Genomic DNA, 22,167 nt, shown 5'->3' with positions numbered 1-22,167 from the left:
GAACCCAGACCCTCTGCTGTGGACGCAGACCCCGTGGGCCGTGCCCCGACTGCTGTGTGCAGGCCGGCCCCACGCAGGCCATGTCCAACGGAGCGTTTTCCAGGGGGTCCGGAGGGCGCTGGGGGCCGCGAGAGGCCTCAGAGCCGTCATCTGCTTCTTAGAATAAAATTAAAAAAAAAAAATCCATCAGGCACCGTGACATCTCGTGCCTCCGGGACTCGGCCCAGAAAGTGAAAGGGAAACAGAGGAGAAGCCGTTGGCGACCGGGGCTCTGCGGGGGTCCCGGGGCTCTGCGGGGGTCCCGGGGCTCTGCGGGGGTCCCCTGTCCCCGGCCCAGAAGGACCCCTCTGTCACAGAAGTAGCGGACGTGGCTAAAACGGCGCCAGGATTTGAGTAGCCGATTCCTGCACAGAACACAGGAAAAGAGCCCCGGACCTCGGTCACCAGGGAGATGCAAATCGAAACCACAGCGAGACGAGACGGCAGCCGATGGCACGGACCCCGGACGCTGGAGCCCGGTCCCGGCCGCCGGCGGGGCCGCAGCTGCCTTGGGAAACAGCCGGGCCGGGGCTGGCGCGCCTCCTGCTGCAGTTCCACTCGGCGGCTACAGGAAGCACCTGCCCCCCCCCCCGCCCCCAAGCCTGGATGAGAGTCCCCACAGCCGCGAACGGGACACAAGCCAGCCGATGTTGACTGGGGAGGACTCGGGTGGAATACTACACGGCCAGGAACAGGAGCGAGGCTCTGACGCTCGAGGCGGTGTGGGGGGACCCGGGGACCTCAGGCCTGGGAGAGACGCAGACGCGGACGGCCACGTGGCGTGGGCTCCGTGACAGCGCACGGCCAGAACTGGCGGATCCAAGAGGCAGGAAGTGTCGGTGGCTGAGGGAGGGGGTGAGGGGGGACGGATAATGAGGACTAGGCTGGGGCCTGCGCTGTGGCCTAGTGGGTGAGGCCCCCGCCTGCACATGGGCGCGGGTTCGAGTCCCGGCTGCTCCACTTCTGATCCAGCTCCCTGCTGTGGCCTGGGAGAGCAGTGGACGATGGCCCAGGGCTGGGCCCTGCACCCGCGTGGGAGACCCGGATGGAGCTCCTGGCTCTGAATCAGCCCAGCCCTGGCCACTGCAGCCATCTGGAGAGTGACCCAGCCGATGGAAGACCTCTCTCTCCCCCCCCTCCCTCTCCTCGTCTCTCTCTCCCTCTCTCTCTCCCTCTCTTCTCTCTCTCTCTCTCTAACTCTGCCTTTCAAGTAAATAAATAAAATCTTTTTTTTTTTTTTTTTACAGGCAGAGTGGACAGTGAGAGAGAGACAGAGAGAAAGGTCTTCCTTTTGCCGTTGGTTCACCCTCCAATGGCCGCCGCGGCCGGCGCACCGCGCTGATCCGATGGCAGGAGCCAGGAGCCAGGTGCTTCTCCTGGTCTCCCATGGGGTGCAGGGCCCAAGCACGTAAGCCATCCTCCACTGCCCTCCCGGGCCACAGCAGAGGGCTGGCCTGGAAGAGGGGCAACCGGGACAGAATCCGGCGCCCCGACCGGGACTAGAACCCGGTGTGCCGGCGCCGCTAGGCGGAGGATTAGCCTAGTGAGCCGCGGCGCCGGCTAATAAAATCTTTTTAACAAAACAGTAAGGACCAGGTTTCTTTGGGGTGATGGAATGTTCTGGAATTGGGTCGTGGTGCTGGAAGAAGCTACCACGTTGTGCCGGTGCATTGTGGGGGCCGGCACTGTGGCCCACAGAGTCCCGGCTGCGCCACGTCCGACCCCGCTCCCCGCTGTGGCCTTGGAGAGCAGCGGGGCCGGCCCAGGGCTGGGCCCCTGCGCCCGCGTGTGGAGGCCGGGATGGGCCCTGGGCCTGCCCGAGCGACAGTGGTCATCCTGTGGCTTAGGGAACCCTGGTCTCCTTGGCCTCACGGCCACCCCCGATCCACGTCTCCCGCGTGGGGAGCCCACGCACCCAGCCACGACCTGCGCCCCACCCCCGGGCACGGTCGCAGGCAGCCGGGCCAGAAGCCCCGGGAAGCCGAGACTCGCGCCAGGCGCTCGGAACGGGCCGTGCCCATCCCAAGGGGCGGCTCAGCCCACGGGGCCACAGACATGCACACGCGAGGACACGCACACACGCGAGGACACACGCAAGGACACGCACACACACGCAAGGAGACGCATATACGTGAGGACACATACACGCAAGGACACGCACATGCACACAGGGACACACACGCAAGGACACGCACACACACGAGGACACACGGGAGGACACGCACACACGGGAGGACATGCACACACGCGAGGACACTCACACACGGGAGGACACGCACACAGCCATGCGTGCGTGTGCAGCCCGGCCTCCCTGTCTGGCCCTCAGTCCACGGCAGCAGGTGCCACGTCTCAGCCCCGGGCAGGCGGCCACGTGTCCTTAAGCTCCAGTGGCCGTAGCGAGCCCCCGGGGTTGACAGCTGGTGACCCGGGGAGGCGGCTGGGGGCCTTCCCTGGCTGCTGCCGGGGTGGGGGGACTTGGGGCTGTGGGCTCCGGGGACCCCCTCGGGGAGCAGAGGGGTTCACACCGGGGCCTTGGAAATCTCAGCCGAGGGAGGGGGCTCCCGGGAGACGCAGAGCGGCGCTGACACAGGTCAGAAACCGGAAGGGGCGCCCGGCTTGACAGAGCCGCCATGACAGTTCCAGAACCTTCTAGCCGGCCGCTGGGCCTTCCGGAAGGCTGCTCTGTTGGGTCAGCCTGGCTCCCTTAGCCAGGAGCTCTTCGGACAAAAGTGGACCTAGCAGGCCAAGCCTCCCCGTGGGACACTGCCCCCGCTCCACGTCCCGGGCTCCACCTCCCACCCGGCCCCCTGCCGCGGAAGCCGGCCCAGGTGCGTGGGTCCCCGGCACCCACGGGGGAGACCGGAGGGAGCGCCCGGCCCCCGGCTTCAGCCTGGCCCGGCCCTGGGCAGTGCGGCCGTCTGGGGAGCGAGCCCGTGCCTGGAAGATCCCTCTCTCTCTCACTCTGCCTTTCACATCAGCAAATAAATGTTTAAAGTGTCAGACAAACCTTGACAACAGAATTGAAGACGTGTGGGCAGCTTCACTGAGCTCCTAACCAAGACGTTAGAACAGACTTGGGGGACAGACACGGGGGCCAGTGAGGAACGGGCGCCTGCGTGTCGGAGCCCTGAGTTCGAGTCCCGGCCCTCCTCCTGTCCGGCTCCCTGCCCAGGCCACCCGGGGAGGCGGCGGTGACGGCTCAGGTGCCTGGGCCCCTGCACCCGCGTGGGAGCTCCCGGCCTTGGCCTGGCCTGGCCCGGCCCTGGCTGTTGCAAGTCTTTGGGGCCGGAACAGCGGATGGAAGACCTCTGTCTCCCTCTGTCTCTGTCACTCTGCTTTTCCAATGAAAGAATAAGCCTTATCAACAAACAAAACAGCCAGGCGGCCTCTGGCATTCCCTGGGGCTCCCCTGTGGGTGGAAGCCCCTCCCACCAGGGCTGGCTGGTGCGGGGGGACCCCAGGGTCCCTCCCAGACTGACATCTCACCAGCACAGGCAGCCTGGTTGGCCCTCGGGGGCTCCCCCACCCCTGTGTGCAGGCTGGGCCATTGGCACCTGCTGGTCTAAGCAGCCGCCCGTCCCAGTCCAGCAGGTGGGAGAGCTGGGGGCACCCTGACGGCACAGCTGACCCTCCTGAGCTGAGGGGCTGTCCACTGGGGGAGACTCCACCTTCAACCAGGTCAGGGTCCCTGAGTGCTGGCTGCCCCTCCTCCAAGGTCCGTCTGTCTGGGGACACTGTGGCTGTCACAGCTCTGAGGTGGGGCGGGTGGAGACGGGGGACGCAGCTCCAGGCTGGGTGGTGCCCTGACGGTCCCAGTGTCCACGGTGCGGGCGGGGGCCCAGGCCAGCCCCAACCTCACCCGCTCGGCCCGGCTCCCGGCGGGGAGCACGTGACCGCGACCGACGGGGTCCCAGCCTTTTTTTTTTTTTTTTTTTTTAATCGCCGCAGCTTGGAGCGGCTCCTCCCTCGGGGGCCGCGCGCTGCCACGTGGGGCCGGGGCTTCAGTTTCGCTCGGGTGTCGTTGGTTTCGCTTTCAGGGCTGGGGCGGCAGAGCGAGAAGAGGCAGCCGCGAGAGGGCCGGGGCCGGGCAGGCGGCCGCGGCAGGTGCAGGGCGGCGGGGGCCGGCGGCTGGCGGCGCCGCGCGCCACCTCTCGGGCCAGGGCGCCGCCACCTGCCGGCTGCTGCCCCGCCCGCGGCCCGGGGATCCGGCAAGGTGTGGGGGGGGTCAAGGTCAAGTCCCCACCCCCGCCCCCCCAGCGCGACCTTGGCGGACCACGAAGCCCCGTCCTGGTTTGGGGCCGCGATCTCTCGTCGCCCACCCCCGGGGCCGGCGGGGAGCCCCGCGCAGGGCGCGGGTGCGGGGTGGGGGAGGGATCAAAGGGCGCCCCACGGGCGGGGCGGGGCAAGGTCCCCGCAGAGCAGGATGTCGGCCGCCCGCGCGGGACCCTTGGCCCGCAGAGCTTCAGGGAGAGGCCCCGCGCCCTGCGGCGGGGCCCGGCGTGCGGGCGCTGCTCCCGCCACCCCTGCGGGACCTCAGAACTGCTCCGTCCCCGATTCTCGGTGCCCGCCTGCGCCACACCTGCCGACCGGACCTGGCGCTCTCACCTGGGGACAGGGCGTGGCTTGCTCCCCGCCCCGCCTCCAGCCCACCCGGAGGTCCTTCGGGCGGGCAGGGGTCCCAGCCTCGCCTGCGCTGGGCCCTGGGGACAGACCTGCCAAACCCTCGCCTGTGTCTCCGCGGGGGCCTAGGCTGGCAGGTGCTTGGAGGGTCCCCAGGGGTGTCACCTGCGTCTCCCTGGACACAGCCGGGTGTTTCACAGCGTGTTATTTATTAAGTAATCGCACACTGATTTTTCTAAAGGCATCCATCCGCTGGTTCATTCCCTAATTGCCCTCCGCTGGGGCTGACCAGGCCGAAGCCAGGGGCCAGGGGCTCCATCCGGGTCCCCTGTGTGGGCGGCAGGGGCCCCAGCGCTTGGGCCCTCACTGCCGCCTCCCAGGGTGGACATGCGCAGGGCGCCGGCGTCAGAGGCCGGAGCTGGGACTCGAACCGGGTGCTCTGGGTGATACGGGATGTGGCCGTTCCAACCGCCGGCGGCCGTAACAGCTGCACCCAGCGCCCCGCCCGCAGGGTCTGAAGCCGCTTGACACCCTGCTGGGTTCACCTGTTCAAGGTGTACAGCTCTCGATTGCGCAATCGCCGCCGCGACCACATTCCGGAACATTCTCGTCACACCACCGCAGCCCCGTCCCCAGGAGCAGTCACCCCCGGCCCCTGCCCCGGCGGCCACGCGTCCCCTTCCTGTCCCCGCGGTGCAGCCCACGCGTGGCCTCTGTGTCTGGTCTCCCCCTGGGCGTGACGCCCGAGGCCCCGCCCCCAGCCCGCGCCTGTGTTCCCGGCTGCGCGGTGCTCCTGTGTGCGGACGGTGCGGACCAGGAGATGGAAGCGCTCGCTCTCTCTCGCTCTCCCTCGCTCTCCCTCGCTCTGCCTTTCCACCGGGCGACCTTGCCGGGGCAGCCCCTCCCCCCCCCCCCCCCCCCGCCTGGGGACCAGGGACTCAGGGAGGTTCCCAGAGACAGGTGGGGCCCACTCAGGCCACGCCCCTCTAATGAGGGGGCCGGCCGGAGGGAGAGGCCGGCAGGGGCGGGACCAGGGCTGGGAGGGGAGGGCCAGGGCTGCCTCCCTCTGCTGGGGGGGGGGGTCTTATTTCACAGGGGCAGGGGGATTGGATCCTGTGCCTGCCGCCCCCTTGGTGGGGGGAGGGGGCACAGAGGGAGCCAGCACACCCCAGCCCCTGAGCCCTTGACCCTGGTCAATGCCGCGGTGACCGCCGCACACAGGGGCGTTCAGCCTTGTAGGCCGAAACCTCGGCCCCCGACAGACGGGACCAGTGGCCAGGAATTCAGGCCCCCGGCCCCCCACCCCCGTGTCCAGCAGCGGGGCAGGAGCTGATTGGCCGCTTGTGTTGGCCACAGAGCTGCTCCGGCCCCGCCCCTTTCCCCCTGGACCTTATTGTTGTTGGTTTATCAAAGCTTTTTCTATATCGTGGCTCCCCCAGGGGCTTCTCCCTGGTTTGCAGATATTCTCCCTGCAGGTCACTCAGTGGAGGGCGGGCGGGAGGGAGGGGCAGCAGGCCACAGGGCCCAGGGACAGGCGGGGACACAGGCCTGAGGGACACAGGTCAGCCGCTCGGGGCCGAGCTTGCTCTCCATGGGGGCGGGGCAGTGGACTCGTGGGAGTCAGGGTTCTAGATCATTCTAGGTTCGGTGCTGCGACTCCAGCCTCCAGCCGCGGGGTGCCAGGCACCCCCACCGTGGAGCGCCCCGAAGTCTGGAGGCGCGTAAGGGGGCAGCCGTGCCCAGGGGAGACGGCCAGGGCAGGGGGCCCCGGGAGGGGGGAGCCTGGCTCGGCCAATGTGGGGATGAGGCGGGGCGGGCAAGCCAGTTCTGCCTGTGTCCTGGGGCACAGGGGGGCGGCCCCCAGCGGGGAACCGGGCTGTCCAAGGCCACGGCCGGGGCTAGGGCCAGGCGGACGGGCCTGGTACCCCACCAGGAGGCCAGGCCGCGTCACGGGCATGGGGGGAGCCGGGCTTGGCTGCGGGGCTCCCCCACCCCTCCCACCCCTGCACTGACTTCCAGGGGCCCCCTCTGGGGGCCGCCCTCCCGCGCCCCCGGGGAAGCCTGGGCAGAAACCCGAGCCTGCCCACGCGGCCTCTCCCTGGCCTCTCCCTGGCCAGCCGGCGCCTGCCACACAGCCGGAGAACAGGTCGCACCCGCGCCCGCGCCCGCCTCCTCCCACCTGGCCGGCTGCCCCAGGTGCGGCCTCCGAGGCAGGGCCCCTGCACACCTGGTCAGCTCCAGGCGGGCGGCAGGGGGAGGGGAGGCCCCTGCCAGTTTCATTTTGAGCCCAGGCCCTGCCCCTTCCCCAGGCTCCCCGCAGACCCCGCCTTCTGGGAAACCCAGTCACGGCTTCCTGCGCCCCGTGACCCCAGGCGCCTGGGGGGGGAGAGAGGGGGGAGGGAGAGAGGGGGAGGGAGAGAGAGGGAGAGAGGGACAGAGAGACAGAGGGGGGAGAGGGAGGGGGGAGAGAGGGAGAGAAGGGGGGAGGGAGAGAGGGGAGAGGGAGAGAGAGACAGGGAGACAGACAGGGAGAGAGAGACAGGGGGAGGGGGGGAGAGGGAGGAGAAGGAGGGGAGAGGGAGGAGAGGGGGGAGAGGGAGGAGAGGGAGAGACAGAGAGACAGAGGGGGGGAGAGAGGGGGAGGGTGGGAGAGAGGAGGAGAGAGAGAGAGAGGGAGGGGGAGAGGGAGGAGGGGGAGAGGAGGGAGGGGGAGGAGAGGGAGGGGAGAGAGACCGATCGCCTGGCTTCCTGTCCATCACACACTCCTACTCCAAGGCTCCGAGGTGCCCACCTTCCAGAAGCTTTCGTGCTGCCCATTTGCTGCCCAGCGAGGCTGCCACGGGCCGGAGGCCCCCCCACCCCGTCCCCGGCTCTGCACACCGGACGCCCCCTGGACCCTGTGGCCTCTCTGGGGCGGGGCCGGCGGGTGTGGAGCAGCATCCCCGCCCCCCCCCCCCCGCCAGGAGCTCCCCGGGGGCCCCCAGATGTGGCCGAGGAGGGTAGAATCGTCCCGCGTCCACGGGCAGACTTCGCATTGGAAACACAGCACACTGGGCGCCTGGCGTGGCTGGGTGGGTTAAGCGGGCATCGCAGGGGGAGTCGCGGCCTCTCCGCTGCCGGCCTGGGGGCGGTGTGAGGGCCCGGCGGATGGAAGCCTTGCCCCTCTCTCTCTGCCTCTCAAATAAATAAATAAATAAATAAGCCTTTCGTTTGTTTAAGACCGATTTTATTTGAGAGGCAGAATTAGAGAGGGAGACAGAGGTCTTGCACCTGCTGGTTCCCTCCAGGCGGCTACAGCATCGGGGCTCCCAGTGGGGGCGGGGCCGAGTGCTGGGCCCCCACGGCCACCTCCCGGCCGGCAGCGGGGAGCCCCCAGCACGTAAATGCTTCCAAAGTTAAAACACACGCACCAGGGGCCTGCTGCCCTGCGCCCGGCTGAGCTGCCCAGCCGCTCCAAGTCCTGCGCCTGCACCCCGGGAGGCGGCAGTGAGGGGCCAAGCCCCCGGTCCCTGCACCCACGCGGGAGCCCTGCTGTGGCATCCGGGGAGTGACCTGGGTGACCTGGCGGAGTCCACCACACCTGTCCCGGTGGGAAGGACGGGGTTTACCGCATTTGCCCCGCCCCGGGGGGAAAGATGGAGGCCGTGTGTGGGGGGGTCCCCTCGGACCTGGGGAGAACCCCGGGATGAACCCTGCGGCGGCTCCCGCTGCCTGCGCTGCCCGGGGACAGGGCCCAACAGGGGAGGGGGCCGGAGCGATCCCCCACCCGCTGGCTCCGACCCGAGTGCCTGCAGCAGCCAGGAGGCCAGGCCGAGGCCGGGCGCGCCGTCCAGGTCTCGGCGGGGAACAGGGGCCGAGCCGAGTCGCGGCCCCCAAGGGCTTCCTTCCCCAGCCGGGCGCCCAGGGAAACCGAGCGTGGCCGACCTGGGCGGCGCCGGAGGCCACAGCCGGCCGCCGAGGTCCCCGACAGCCCGTGGTGGCTGGGGGTGCTGGGGTCAGGGCGTGGGCCCTGTTGGGCACCCAGTGAGACCGGGGCCCGGAGTGCGCTGGGTGGCGGCGGCCCCAGGTGGGCAGAGCGCAGGGCTCTCGGGACGGGGTGCGGCCGGGCCTGGGGGTGACCCCAGAGAACGGGGAGGGGGTCAGAGGACGCCCGCAGGCCGTGGAACAGTCTGGAAGTTTCTGGCGTGATCCGTTTCCAGAAAGCCTCGCTCTGAAGGGAATGGGGAAGGACAGCCCACGGCTCCTCTCCGTCCTGGCGTGAGGCGCTGACACGTGCCGGGGCGGGCGGTGACGGGGGCGCCCAGCTCCGGGCCTGGGGGGCCCGACCCCCCTCCCCCAGCTGCCCCTCCCCCGCTCCCCAGGGGAGCTGGCACGGCCCGAGGGGTCCTGGGTAACTCAGAGGGCGGCGCATGGAAAACTCCTCCGGGGTCTGCTGGGTTGGTGACCACAGCGCGTGGAAGCCGGGCACTTCCTCTGGGGGGCGGGGCGAGGGCCACCCCTTCCCTCCCTGCCCCGCCCCGCCCCGCCCCGCCGAGGGCCAGGACCTGCAGGGGCCGCCCCCAGCCCGGGCTGCACGGAGCCCCCAGGCGGCCCAGACGCCCCCACCCCGCCGGCCGGCCGCAGAAGGAGAGGTGCACGCCGGCTGTGCCTTTGCGTTGCCTGTTTCGGTGCAACCCCACGTAAGCAGGTCCAGACCACGGCCAGCAGCGGCCCCTCCCGCAGCCAGCGCGCCCGGGAGCGGGGAGGCGCGCGGCCGCCTCACACGGCCGCGCGCGTGGGTGTGCTGGGCTGCCGCAGGCGCAGCGTCCGGCACAGCCAGCCCGCGAAGTCCACTTCTTCCACCTCGGACCTCTTGATGAAGGCGTGGTTCTGCAAGGGACACAGCGGTCACCGCGGGCCGAGGCCGGGTCTCCCGGGCGCCGCAGCTCCACCAGCCACGCACGCCCCACAGGCGCGGTTCCGCACCCTCCCCCCCCCGCAGCGGGGGGCCTGGCGGGACCCCCTCCCGAGCCCCGCAGAACCCAGAGCGGCTTACCATGAGCATCTGGAGGTCTGCGCGTTCCGCCGGGTTCTTGATGAGGCTGGGGAGGGCGCGGCCAGGGTCAGGCGGCGGCTGCGGGGGCTCGAGCCCCAGCTCTGCCCTTCTGTGCGCCGGCCGGAAGCCCCTGGGGTGGAGGGGGGAACCCCTCCCAGCCAGATCCCCAAGCGCAGGCGACATACAGGGGCCGGCCGGTCCCTCCTGGTCCCAGCCCACGGGCACAGGGCCCCGTCACAGGGGCCGTGTGGCCACCAGGACATACAGGGGCCAGCCGGTCCCTCCTGGTCCCAGCCCACGGGCACAGGGCCCCGTCACAGGGGCCGTGTGGCCACCAGGACATACAGGGGCCAGCCGGTCCCTCCTGGTTCCAGCCCACGGGCACAGGGCCCCGTCACAGGGGCCGTGTGGCCACCAGGACATACAGGGGCCGGCCGGTCCCTCCTGGTCCCAGCCCACGGGCACAGGGCCCCCTGGGAGGACCAGGCTGAATTTGGAGAACCTGCCGGGCAGGGTGTGGGGAACCTGGGGGCGCTGGACCCCGGGGACAGGACACAGCGGGCACAGAGCTCCGTCTGCAGGGGGACAAGGTGGGGACAAGGCGGCTCCTGAGAGCCCGACACCCTGGTCCCCCTGGGTTTCGGGGTTCACCCTGGGTTTCGGGGTGAGCTGGAATGGCCCCCAGGAAACCGTGGCCCAGGCCCAAGTGGAGGTCTGGCTTCCGGGTGGGCACGGCATGGGTGTCTCACCATTTATTTACAAACTCCTGGAAGTCGGCGGTGAACACCCCACTGGGCAGCTTGGGAGGCGGCTGTAGAGGAGCAGACACGGGGTCACCCTGGCTGGCCCCAGGGACCCCACTCCCCCCGCCCTGGCTGGCCCCAGGGACCCCACTCCCCCCGCCCTGGCTGGCCCCAGGGACCCCACTCCCCCCGCCCTGGCTGGCCCCAGGGACCCCCACTCCCCCCGCGCTGTCCCTGAGAATTCTCTCGGGTGCTCTCGCACGGGGGCCGCAGGGGCTCCACGCGGTCTCGGCGTCCCCCCCCCCACGCCCCCAAGCAGCGATGGCCCAGGAAGCAGCTCGCAAGGCACGGGGTCAGGGGTCAGCCCTGCCCACCCAGGGGTGGAGGGCCCTGGGCAGGTGCAGCTGGGCCACCAGAGCCACTCCGCCCGCTGTGTCATCACCGAGCCACCCACGCCCGGCCACACCCGTCCTGCCCTCCCTGTCCGCGCCCAGGGGCCACTGAGGACCCAGGGCAGCTGGGCTGGGCCCCAGCCTTCGACACGGCCCACAGGGAGGTCCAGGGTCCGGGCTGGCCGCCTCCCCGCCCTCCCCTCATGCCGGGGGCGGGGCGTGGACGCCGGGGCCCACACACACCTCATTCACAATGTAGTCCAGTAGCTCGAAGATGGCCATGGCCGGCCGGCTGTCCAGCCCGTGACCTGCACGGTGGGGACAGAGGCAGGTGAAGCGGGAGGGGTCGCAGGGGTCGCAGCGGCTGAGCCGGCGCCTGCCCCGCCCCGCCCCGCCCAGCAGCAGGCCTCCCTCTGGGGCCCCAGTGAGAACGCGGAAAGACACCCAGAACCCCCAAACCAGCGACGCTGAGCCCGGGGGACGTGGCCTTGGCGAGCGGGCCCACGCTTGGCACCGGGCTGGCCGCGAGCAAGGGCAGCAGTGTGACCTTGGCGAGGGCGGCTGACCCCTGCCGGGACCCAGCTGGACATTTGCCGTCCTGATCGGGCACGGGGGCGGGGCACAGCTGGGGGCGGGGCCTTCAGGAGGCGGGGCCTGGCGCCCCCACTCCGCCTCCGGCCACAGGAAGGGGCCAAGACACCTGGGAGGGGAATGGGCGAGGCCCGAACAAAGACCGGGCGCATGCGCAGTGCAGCTCCAGCAGGATGGCGCAGGAAGGGGACAGAGACGGCCCCGCCACACAGGGGAACCCCGCGCCGCGAGCGGGGACGGGTCCAGCAAATGCTGAGCCACACCCCCACGTGCGGGGCTCCCCGGGAGGGCGTGGCCTGAACAGCCACGTGGGAGCGCAGCCCCGGGGGCTGGGGGCCAGCTGAGCGCCGGGCTGGCCGGCACAGGTGCTGCCCGCTCTGTCCCCGGGCGCAGGACCATCCGGGGACAGGTGCCGCGGGAGCGGGCCAGAGCGGAGCAGCTGCCCCGGGGCCCGGCGAGCCGTACCGCTGACGGGGCGTCCGGGGGGCCGCGGCCGCGGCGAGGTGCTCGGGGGCTCTCCGTCGGCGCCGTCCGCCACCGGCCGGCCGAATATGGCCTCCAGCTCCTTGGCGTCGGGCGGGGGGATGGGGTACCGGCCGATGGACAGCTCCACCAGGGACAGGCCCATGCTCCAGATGTCCGACTGCACGGAGTAGTGCGTGCCCTGCAGTCGCTCCGGCTGGCGGAGACGGGGAGGCAGGTGTCGGAGGGGCCTGAGCCCGAGCGCGGGGCCCCGGGACGAGCGCGGGGCTGGGGGACGAGCGCGGGGCCGAGGGACGAGCGCGGGGCTGGGGGACGAGCGCGGGGCTGGGGGACGAGCCTGGGACCTGAGCTGGCGCCCTGGGCCCGGGGACGAGCGCGGGGCACGCCGGGGACGAGCGCGGGGCCCGGGGGACGCTGGGGACGAGCGCAGGGCCCGGAGACGAGCGAGGGGCCGGGGGACGAGCCTGGGACATGAGCTGGCGCCCTGGGCCCGGGGACGAGCGCGGGGCCGGGGGACGAGCGCGGCGGGGCCGGGGACGAGCGCAGGGCACGCCGGGGACGAGCGCGGGGCCCGGGGGACGCTGGGGACGAGCGCAGGGCCCGGGGACGAGCGCGGGGCCGCGCCTCCCACCGAGCCAGGGCCCAGGCGCGCTCGGCAACACCAGCCCCAGCGGGTACCGGCCGCGGAAGGCAGCCCGCGGGCGGGGCGGCGGGCACTCACAGACATGTAGGACCGAGTCCCCACAAACGAGTTGGCCATGGAGTCGATGAGCTGCCCGCTGACCCCGAAGTCGCATAGCTTGATCTCGCCCCTGGAGTTGACCAGGATGTTGGAGGGCTTCACGTCTGAGGGCGCACAGCGAGGGTGAGGCCCCGCCCCTCCCCGCCCCCTCCCCCGCCCGGCCCGGCTCCGCCCGGGCCCTCACCTCGATGCATGATCTGGTGTTTCTCCCGGAGGTAGGCCAGGCCCCGCAGGACCTGCAGGGGCACAGCGGGGGTCAGCGGGGGCAGCGCGGGCCTGGCGGCTGGCCCCACGCCCCACTTCCCGCCGGAGCAGGGGAGCTGGACAGAGCTCCGGGCTTTTTGGCCTTGGCCCAGCCTCAGCCGTGTGGACACGCGGGGAGTGAACCACCAGACTCTACCTCTCTACCTCTTAGCAAAAAGAAAAAACCGACAAATGGCATTCAAAGATGTTTATTTCGGTGCAAAAAGTTTTCGTGAAATGCACGCGTAGCTTTTTCCGGATAGCCGTGTACCGGGAACTGTGGGAGATCCCGCGTGTATGGGTGTCAAAAAAAAAAAGAAAAATCTTTGCACCCAAACGAACTCGGTTTACGATTCCCTTTCCGCGGTGCCTGCGCATGCGCACCAACTCCTGAGGCGCACCTGTAGACCCGCGCATGCGCACCAACTCCCGACCCGCAGCCGCCCGCGGCGGGGCCGGCGCTGGTCTGCCCGGCGGGAGCTGGGTCCCAGGGGCTACAGCGGGGCAGGGGCTGTGCGGCCTGCCCGCCCGCCGGGCTCGGGCCAGCCCACGGCAGCCCAGGGGGCGCCGTCTCCCCAGCACTCAGGCAGAGCCCCCCCCAGGATGGAGTGGGCACTGGGGTGGGTGCCACCACTCCACCCAGAGCCCGCCCCGGGGGCCCAGCGCCATCTCAAGAGCTGGGAGACCCCACGCTCGCTGGCAGACGGCCCCGGCACCCAAGGGACGACGCACTGGCTCGGCCGCGTGGCCCCGAGTCGGCCCTGGCTGCCCTCGCCGGCAGGCCACAGCGAGCCCGGGGACTCACCGCGATGCTGACTTTGCCCAGGATTTCTTCCGGAATCCTCTTGGCCTCCTTCAGCACCTGGTCCAGGGAGCCGCCGTCCTGGGGGCACAGGAGGGGACGGGGGCCTGCGACCGTGGCCAGGCTGCCACGCTCGGGCCGGGGCCGACCAGGCACAACCGGGGCCGTGGGCCCTTGTGGACCTCGCGGTGTCCCGGCTACTTCCTGTCTCGGTTTCCCGTGGAGGCGCAGGGAGGAAGCCGAGGGGGCGTGCGGGGAGCAGCAGGTCTGGGCCTGGGAGCTGGAGCCCGTCGGGCCCGCACGTCCCAGCGTCCCCGCCCCCCACGCCAGGAGCGCCCCCGAGACAGCGCAGAGCGTGGCCGGCTCCCCTGAGGGGCAGGGCCGCCCCTGGGCTACAGCACCAGGACGTGGCCGCAGCTGGGCCTTGACCCCCCACGCCTGCGTGTGTCGCAGGTCCTGGAAGGCGCATCCTCGCGGGAGGTGGACTACAGAGTGTTATCTTCCGTAAACCAACCAGGGAGCCCCGGGCAGCTCCCCTTCCCCCAGAGGGTGAGCTGTGTGCACGCTGGGGCTGGGTCCCTTCCTAATCACGCCCCCACGGATGCCCCCGGGTGCAGGCTCCGCCCCTGCCCCCGCAGGCTCCGCCCTCTGCCGCCTCACTGGACCCCGGGAAAAGCCAGCGGCACCTCCACGTGGCCACGCGGGGTAACCCCCAGACCCGCTGCTCACGAGGTCACCATCACCCCTGTCGGCATTCGCACACCGATCCGAGCACGGACGCCTCGGCCAGGGACGCCGCTCCCCGCGGGGACAGAGCGAGGCCTGCCTGAGGGCGGGGCGGGGCTCCTCCTGGCTCCCACCCTGGGGAGGAAGCAGCAGGGCCCTCGCCAGGAGCTGCGGGCGCAGGCGGTGGGCTGCGGCAGGCTGGGGGACAGACCGTCCCGTGAGCGGGAACCCGAGGGCGGGGCACGGGCGTCCCTGCGCTAGCTCGCGTGGCCCCCCTCAGCGGCGTGGGGGCCGACCACACGGTGGCCGGGAGCTGGCCGCCTCCCTCTGCCCCTCTCTCCCGGCGCAGCAGCCCATGGTGCAGGTGGGAAGCTCAGGGGACTGCTCAGCCCAGGGGCGACGGGGCGTCACCCTCCCCCCCCACAGAGGCAGAGACAGATGTACAGGGACAGGGCGGGGGGCTGCCATCCGCTGGGTCACTCTCCAGGCCAGGCCAGCTCCATCCAGGTCCCCAACGGGGAGGCAGGGACACAAGGACTTGAGCCGCCGCAGCGGCGGGGGGAGGGGGGGCGAGAGCGTGACCGCGGGCCCCCAGCGCCGGCCCCAGCAGCCCAGCCTGCACCATCCGTCTACCGAGTCCTTCCCTAGGGGCTGACACCGGGGCGTCTTCCCGTCCATGCGGTCACCGCCCGCAATGCCGGGGCACACACTCAGGCCGCCCCGGCCCCTCCGACAGACGGGGTGCCGGGGGCGCACTGGCTCACTCCCGAGGAGGGGGTGCCGCCCGCGCTGACCTTGTGGGGCAGCTGGGACCAGCGCGATGCCCCCTCCCGGTGAGGGCGGGATCTTGCTCAAATCCACTTCCTGCCCGCGTTACGACACCCGTGTCCCGGGGGACGGCGCGCTCGCGAGACGCTCCCGCAGCCGCCGCGCCCGGGTTTTGCAAGGGGCCTGCAGCCCCCACCTGACGCCCGGCGCTCACGGGGCCCGGGCGCTTCCTCTGGGCCCGCAGCCCTGACCACTTCTGCTTTCGCTGGTCTCAGCGTGGGGTGGGGGGTGGGGGTCACAGAGAGGCGCGGCCCGGGCCCCGCCCTGCGCGGAACCCCGCAGGTCTGGGCCGGGGGCGGGCAGGAGGCCTGCCTTTTACAAAGCCCCACGTCCCCTGTGAGCGCTGGCTGGGGTCCTGGCTGCCCCGCCTCGGACCCAGCTCCCTGCTAAGGCCCCTGGGAAGGCGGCCCAACCCTGCCACCCACGCGGGAGACCCGACGGAGCCCCTGGCCGTGCCCGGCCATTGTGGCCGTCCGAGGGGTGAACCAGAGGGAGGTTCTGTCTCTCTCCCTCTCTGTCATGTGCCCTTCAAACCAGTGAGTCTTAACCGTAAAAAGCCCCCCCTTTAGAGGCCCGCAGGCCAACAGCAACCAGGTCCCGTGGGACCTGACCCCGAGGGGGCGCGCGGCAGGACCAGGCGCTGCCGCGAATGGGCGCAAAGGCCGTGCAGCCCACCACGCAGAGACGGGGCCCCGGCTGCTGATGGCGAGCGGCGAGCAGAGTGGGCGCGGGCACCTGGCAGAGCGCCCGACCCCCCCGGGACACCCGCACCCCTCCCTGGGCCTTGGTTCAAACTCTGGCTGCGTGCGTCTGCCCCAGCCCCCGCGCATGCGCCCTGGGAGGCAGCGTGGGGGCGCACGTGGGGCTCCTGGCTCCAGCCTGGCCCAGCCCTGGCCGTGGTGGGTGGCCATCGGGGAGGGCCCCAGCTGCGTCCTGTGCCCTGTAGCTCCGCCTCCTCGGGGAGGGCCCCAGCTGCGTCCTGTGCCCTGTAGCTCCGCCTCCTCGGGGAGGGCCCCAGCTGCGTCCTGCGCCCTGTAGCTCCGCCTCCGCGCGGCCCCGGCCCCGCCCTCACCATGTGCTGCATGCAGATGCTGATCTCGCCGTCGCTGTAGAAGGCGCCGTAGAAGCCCACGATGTACGGGGAGTTGCACTGGTGCAGCACCTGCAGCTCGCGGATGATCTGGTTCCGGATGGCCGGCTTGATCTCCAGGTGGATCAGCTGTGGGCGACAGGGCGGCGCCCAGCACGGCTGTCTCAGGACAGAGCCCCGCGGTCACGGCCAAGTGCACGCCCGCAGGCCAAGCCCAGGGGGCGCCAGGAGCCCGCGGCCGAGCTGGGGCTGGGGTGGCCACAGGGACCCGATGTGACCCAGAACGGGCCCTGGGGACCGGCAGCGGCTGGGAGAGAGGCAGGCCCTGCCCGGTGGAGACAAGGTGGGGGGGAGGGGAGGACGGCCGGGGGAAGGGACAGAGAGCCACGGGTGCCGGCAGTGAGGGGTGACGCCGGGGCTGCAGCGGGGTGGGCGTTTCGGGGGACGCCAAGGTGGGGCGGAGGGCGGCGGCCGGGCCCGGGACAGCAAGGGGCTGGCAGCGCCCGACAGGACCCCGGGCGGCATCCCCAGCCCCCCTGACACAGGCGCGGCCTCCGGTTCTTGCTTCTCACGCACCCCCCACGGCTCCCACCACCGCCCATGCGCGGGGGAGCCGAGTCGGGCACGGGCCGGGGTTGCCACGGCTGGGCGGGTGACTGTGTGTGCGTGAGGCGCGCGCTGGGCAGACCCGGGAGCCGGAGCCGGCCCGGGGGGCAGGGCTGCCCGGTATGCGTGAGCACACAGGTCCGGGCCGGCGGCGCCGCCCCGGGCCCAGCTCTGGCAAGGCGGCCGTGGCTGCGGTCACGTGACTGCGGCAGGGGGCACAGAGGCCAGGCCAGGGTTTCTCTGCCACGAGGGAGGGAAACACACGTGGGCGCAGACGGCGCTGGCAGCGGGCGCGCCCTGACCCCTGCTTCCTGCGCGTGCGCAGACCCTGCCAGGGAGGGGCCGCGGAGGGGCGGGGGCCCCTGCACCTGCGTGGGAGACCCGGATGGAGCCCCCGGCCGCCGCAGGGATCCGGGAGGGACCCAGGGGTCGGAGCCAACGCGCGCTCTGCCTCTCAGATAAACACATTAATTCATTAAAACCCAGAGGTCAGTCTTCTCGGGCCTTCTACAAGGCCCGTCGTGCTGCACGCGCATGGGATAACCTGCGTGACGCCAGCACGCGGTGGGCGCCCAGCTGCCGGTCTGTGCAGGTCTGGTAAGGTGCCCCGGGGGCCGACAAGTCCCGGCACGGACTTGGCACGGGCACCCGTCGGATGCAGCCCCCTGCCAAGGCGCCTGGGAAAGCAGCAGAGGACACCGAGCGCCCGGCCCCCGCACACGCGTGGACGCAGCCGGGTGAGGCTCCCGGCTTCGGCCGGGCCCAGCCTGGCAGTCGGGGCCGTTTGAGGAGCGAGCCAGTGGATCCTCGGTTCAAATCAATCCATCCATCACAGACGCGAAAAGAGGGGGCCCCTGCGCCCCCCATCCCTCACCCTCAAAGGCGACACCTTACACGGTGGAGGAGCCAGAGGCCACGAGGCCACACGGAGCTCGCCTGGCCACGCAGCCCTACGCGGAGCCCCTGGGCCCCGCCTCCCGGAGCCCCGTTCCCGCGGCGCTGGCCCCAGACGCCTCGGTGCCCACCGCTCTCCGACCAGCGCCGTCCTAGGGGGTCCCACAGGTGCCCTGGGTGGGGGTTCGGGGGCAGGGTGGAGGAGGGTCCTGGCTGTCCTGCTGTGGGAGCAGGTGGCAAGCTGCAGACCCCAGGAGGATCCAGGCCTCCCATCCCCGGGAAACACAGCCGGAGGCCGGGACCTCACCCAGCCGCAGGGCGGTGGGCTTCCTGGAAGAGCGAGCCGTGTGTGGTGGGAGGAAGACGCCTGAGAGGCGCACAGTCTGACCACAGAGTCCCCACCACGAGCTTAGTCATGGCCCCCAGCCGGTCCCTGCTCCCGTCTCCCCCCACCCCGGGGAGTGGGGGGATATTCCCCCACCTGGCTGCCCGGAGCCTCGGGAGCTGGGGCCGGGGTGGCTGTCCGGGTTGGGGGAGGCAGGCTCCCCAGCCTGGGGGCTGTCGGTGACCCCCGGGCCAGGCTGGAGCTGTGACGGACACTTAACCCACAAGACACCGGCGACGCAGCCGGCCTTCCGGGGCTGGGCGGGCCTCTCCCGACGGGTGAAGGTGTTCGGGGAAAGACGGCGGTGCCCCCCGAAATGTGTGGGGTCGCGAGCTGCGCCCTCCTGGCCTGGCCTGCACACCCAGAAGGCGGGCCCCAAGCTTCCTCCCCTCTTCTGGTGCAGGCGCACACTCCAGGGAGCCCTGGGGGGGGGACTCACCTCCCAGATACTCGCCGTGCCCTCCCACGCCCCAGCGCCGCTCACCTTCCTGGCCATGATGAGGCCCGAGGGCCGGTGCCGCACCTTGGTCACCACGCCGCCGTTGCCGGCCCCCAGCTCCGAGATCCTCTCGAAGTCATCGTCCTTGAGCTCGCCGACCTTGGCCTTCTGCGTGAGGAAGGCCTCCAGCCGCCGCCGCTGCTGCTCGTCCAGCTCCAGCTCCGCCAGCTTCTGCTGCAGGTCCACGAGGCTCGCTCTGGGGACAGCCGGGGGCCAGGTCAGCGGGGCCGCCGCGCGGGACGCCGGGCGCGCAGCCGAGTGCCGGGGCGCAGGGCCTGGCTTCGGTGCCTGCGTGCGCGCACCCCGGGAGGCAGCGGGTGGCTCCGGTCCCTGCGCGCGCACCGCGGGAGGCAGCGGGTGGCTCTGGTCCCTGCGTGCGCGCACCCTGGGAGGCAGCGAGTGGCTCTGTCCCTGCGCGCGCGCACCCCGGGAGGCAGCGGGTGGCTCCAGTCCCTGGTCCCTGCGTGCGCGCACCCCGGGAGGCAGCGGGTGGCTGCGGTCCCTGCGTGCGCGCACCCCGGGAAGCAGCGGGTGGTCCCGGTCCCTGCCGCCCACGCGGGAGCCCCGGATGGAGTCCCTGGCTCCTGGCTGGTGCAGTGAGCCAGCGGGTGGGGTATGTGTCTGTGTTGCTTGCTGTCTACCTCTCAAACACAAGTGCGCGCGTCACACACCGACTCCACCCCAGCCAGGACGGGCACGCGGCCGGCCAGGGAGCGGGGAGGGATGACGCAGACGGTCCCCTGGCCTAGTGACCTAGCGAGGAAAGGCGCATGCGTGCCCTTGCGCACCCCAGAACCCAACGCCTCTCCCTGGGCGCAGGTGGGGGGGCACTAGGAGAGCCCTGGGGGCCTCCAGACTGCGTGGGTGGATGGGGGAAATGGGGACCGGGCCCAGGAGCAGGGCCCGTGGAGCCTGGGCAGATCCAGGCCTCCGACGCGGGCGTGGACGCCCCGAGGGCCCGGTCCTGCGCCAGGCGGACCCTTAACCCGCGCGCCTGGCCTCCCAGACCCGGCAACCTCGCAGCCAGCCGTGGCCACTGTGGGTTAGGGGTCACTCAGGGGGTTGTCAGGGAGTCGGGGACGCGGTCCTCAGGGAATTTGCCTTTGAACCTGGCCCTGGGGCAGGAAGCAGGACGCTGCAGCCGAGGGCACCCAGGGCCGGCCCGGGGGCTCCCGGGGAGAACGGCCGCAAGCCCCCACGCCGTCTCCTGGGGCCCACTCTTGAAAAAAGGAAAACAGGCAAAGGTAATTTTAAAAATTTTATTTGTTCATTTGAAAGGCAGAGAGAGACAGAGACAGAGAGGCAGCTGCCCACAGCAGCCCGGCCAAAGCCCGGAGCTCCACGGGGTCTCCCACGCGGGCGGCAGGGCCAGGACCTGGGACACCCCACCACCACCCCGCACTGCTGCCCCCAGGTGCGCGTGCGCAGGACGAGCAGGGGACCGGGAAGCCGGGGCTGGACTCGGCACGGGCGTCCAAGCACCAGTTCCCGGCTCGGCCACAGCGCGGTTGATCAGAGCCAGCGAAAATCCGATCATTTCCAAGGGGCGAGCGACGCGGCCTCCCCACCCCCGTGTCTGCGCCCCGCGTGCCCGCGACGCCAGAGCGCTCCCGAACTTGGAAGAGCCGCCAAGCGCCGGTGCCTGCCCAGCGCGGGGCTCGGCAGGTGCCCCGGGCAGAAAGGGGGTCCTCAGGCACCGCCTCCCCCACCCACGCGGGACCCCTGCTCACGGCCGGGAGACCCGCAGGCCTCCCTCCCATCAGGCCCCGCCCCCAGGCCCCAGGAAGCAGGTGTCCCTGTGGGGCCGGGAGGCCGCGTGGGGCACCGACAAGGCCACGTTCCGTGGCAGGCAGGCGGCCACCACGGCGGCCATGTCCGGAAGACAACCCTGGGACCCCAGGCGGAAGGGACGGGGACCAGGGCGCAGGAGACCACGCGGGAGCCGCTGCCCGCCCACCTGCCCCGCCGAGCGCTGCGGCTCTGCCACCACTGGGGCCCGGGCAGCCACGGCCAGCGTGGGGGCGGCCACAGGGCAGGGGCCCACGCCCGTCCCACTCGTTCTCCGGGGACACGCGACGCGGCCCCCCGCCCTGTGCCCGGCTGTGGCAAGGGGGTCACTCTGGTTGGACCTGCCAGGTCGGCCTCGGGGCACCCACCAGGGCCTCTCCCCAAGACCCCAAGCCTGCCCCCTGCTCCTCGGCCCCCAGACCCCCACCCCCAAATTCCCCCGCCCCTGGCCTCGGAGACCCCCCCCCAGCCCGTCCTCAAGTCCGGGCTACCCCTCCCATTTCCCCATCCCGACCCCGCGGGGTCCCCCAAGACCTTTCCACCTGTCACCCAGGGGCCCCACCCATCTCCCCAAAGCATCCCGCCTCGCAGGGACCCCCAACGCCGTGGCTTCCCAGGGGGGCTGCCCTCGGCCTCACCGCCCGCTCAGCGCCCCCGCTGCGACCCCCGCCCTCGGGGCGCTCAAGGACTCGCACTGCGCGCTGCCCCGCAGTGCCCGCCCCTCGCCCGGACCTCACCGTCCGGGACCCCCCCCCTGCGCCCCGGCGCCCCCTGCCCTCGGGGGTCCCTACGCCCCCACCACTGCGCGCTGCCCCGCAGTGCCCGCCCCTCACCGTCCGGGACCCCCGCTCTGCGCCCCCGCTGCGACCCCCGCCCTAGGGGACCCCTGCGCCCCCCCTCGCCGTCCGGGACCCCCGCCCTGCGCACCGGCGACCCCCATCCTCGGGTCCCCTACGCCCCCATCACTGCGCGCTGCCCCGCAGGGCCCGCCCCTCACCGTCCGGGACCCCCGCCCTGCGCCCCGGCGCCCCCCGCCCTCGGGGGCCCCTGCGCCCCCCCCGCCGTCCGGGACCCCCGCCCTGCGCCCCCCGCCCTCGGGGGCCCCTACGCCCCGACCACTGCGCGCTGCCCCGCAGGGCCCGCCCCTCGCCGTCCGGGACCCCCGCCCTGCGCCCCGGCGCCCCCCGCCCTCGGGGGCCCCTGCGCCCCCCCCGCCGTCCGGGACCCCCGCCCTGCGCCCCGGCGCCCCCCGCCCTCGGGGGCCCCTGCGCCCCCCCCGCCGTCCGGGACCCCCGCCCTGCGCCCGGCGCCCCCCGCCCACTCACTCGGAGGCGCCCTCGCTGGTAGGGGACGGGCCCTCGGCGACAGCGGGGTTGATGGTGAGCGCCGGCAGCACCGGCTTCCTCCGGGCCAGCATCGGGGCTCCGCGGCCGGCGGCGGCGCCTCAGCCGGGGCCCATAGGGGGGCGGGCCGGAGCGGGCGGCGCCGACGCGACCCGGCCCGGCACCGGGGGCGGCGGGGGAGGCCGACACCGAGGCGGGCGAGCGGGCAGGCGCCGCCGAGGCCCGAGCCAGGCTGACGCTGCAGCCGGAGCCCGGGGAGGCCGGCGGAGGGGCGGGCGCAGCCGCGGGATCGCGCGCCGGCCTCTCGCGAGAGTGAGC

General features: G+C 72.1%; 1 protein-coding gene across 2 annotated transcripts; it reads right to left on the bottom strand.

Moving 5' to 3' along the window:
- Positions 1–7,868: 7,868 nt before the first annotated feature.
- Positions 7,869–22,120, bottom strand: MAP2K2 (mitogen-activated protein kinase kinase 2). 2 transcript variants are annotated; one of them, XM_070058587.2, is made up of 11 exons: positions 21,832–22,120; positions 18,704–18,914; positions 16,317–16,463; positions 13,694–13,771; positions 12,830–12,881; positions 12,625–12,749; positions 11,886–12,099; positions 11,073–11,137; positions 10,444–10,505; positions 9,695–9,740; positions 7,869–9,528 (listed from the first exon to the last, which is right to left on the bottom strand). In XM_070058587.2, exons 1-11 carry the CDS (start codon positions 21,921–21,923, stop codon positions 9,418–9,420), a joined length of 1,203 nt encoding a protein of 400 aa, XP_069914688.1. In that variant the 5' UTR covers positions 21,924–22,120; the 3' UTR covers positions 7,869–9,417. The 2 variants fall into 2 exon arrangements, with proteins under 2 accessions (XP_069914688.1, XP_089171406.1); XM_089315280.1 differs by lacking the exons at positions 7,869–9,528; positions 9,695–9,740; positions 10,444–10,505; ... (2 more) ...; positions 12,625–12,749; positions 12,830–12,881 and adding an exon at positions 13,082–13,165 and having other exon boundaries at positions 21,832–22,078.
- Positions 22,121–22,167: the final 47 nt, after the last annotated feature.

The sequence above is a fragment of the Oryctolagus cuniculus genome, chromosome 16, assembly GCF_051225735.1.
Source record: "Oryctolagus cuniculus isolate XC-2025 breed Fujian yellow rabbit chromosome 16, ASM5122573v1, whole genome shotgun sequence".
Lineage (NCBI taxonomy): Eukaryota > Metazoa > Chordata > Mammalia > Lagomorpha > Leporidae > Oryctolagus > Oryctolagus cuniculus.
The sequence above is the reverse complement of the archived record's forward strand: the minus strand, read 5'-3'. Positions and strand labels throughout refer to the sequence as shown.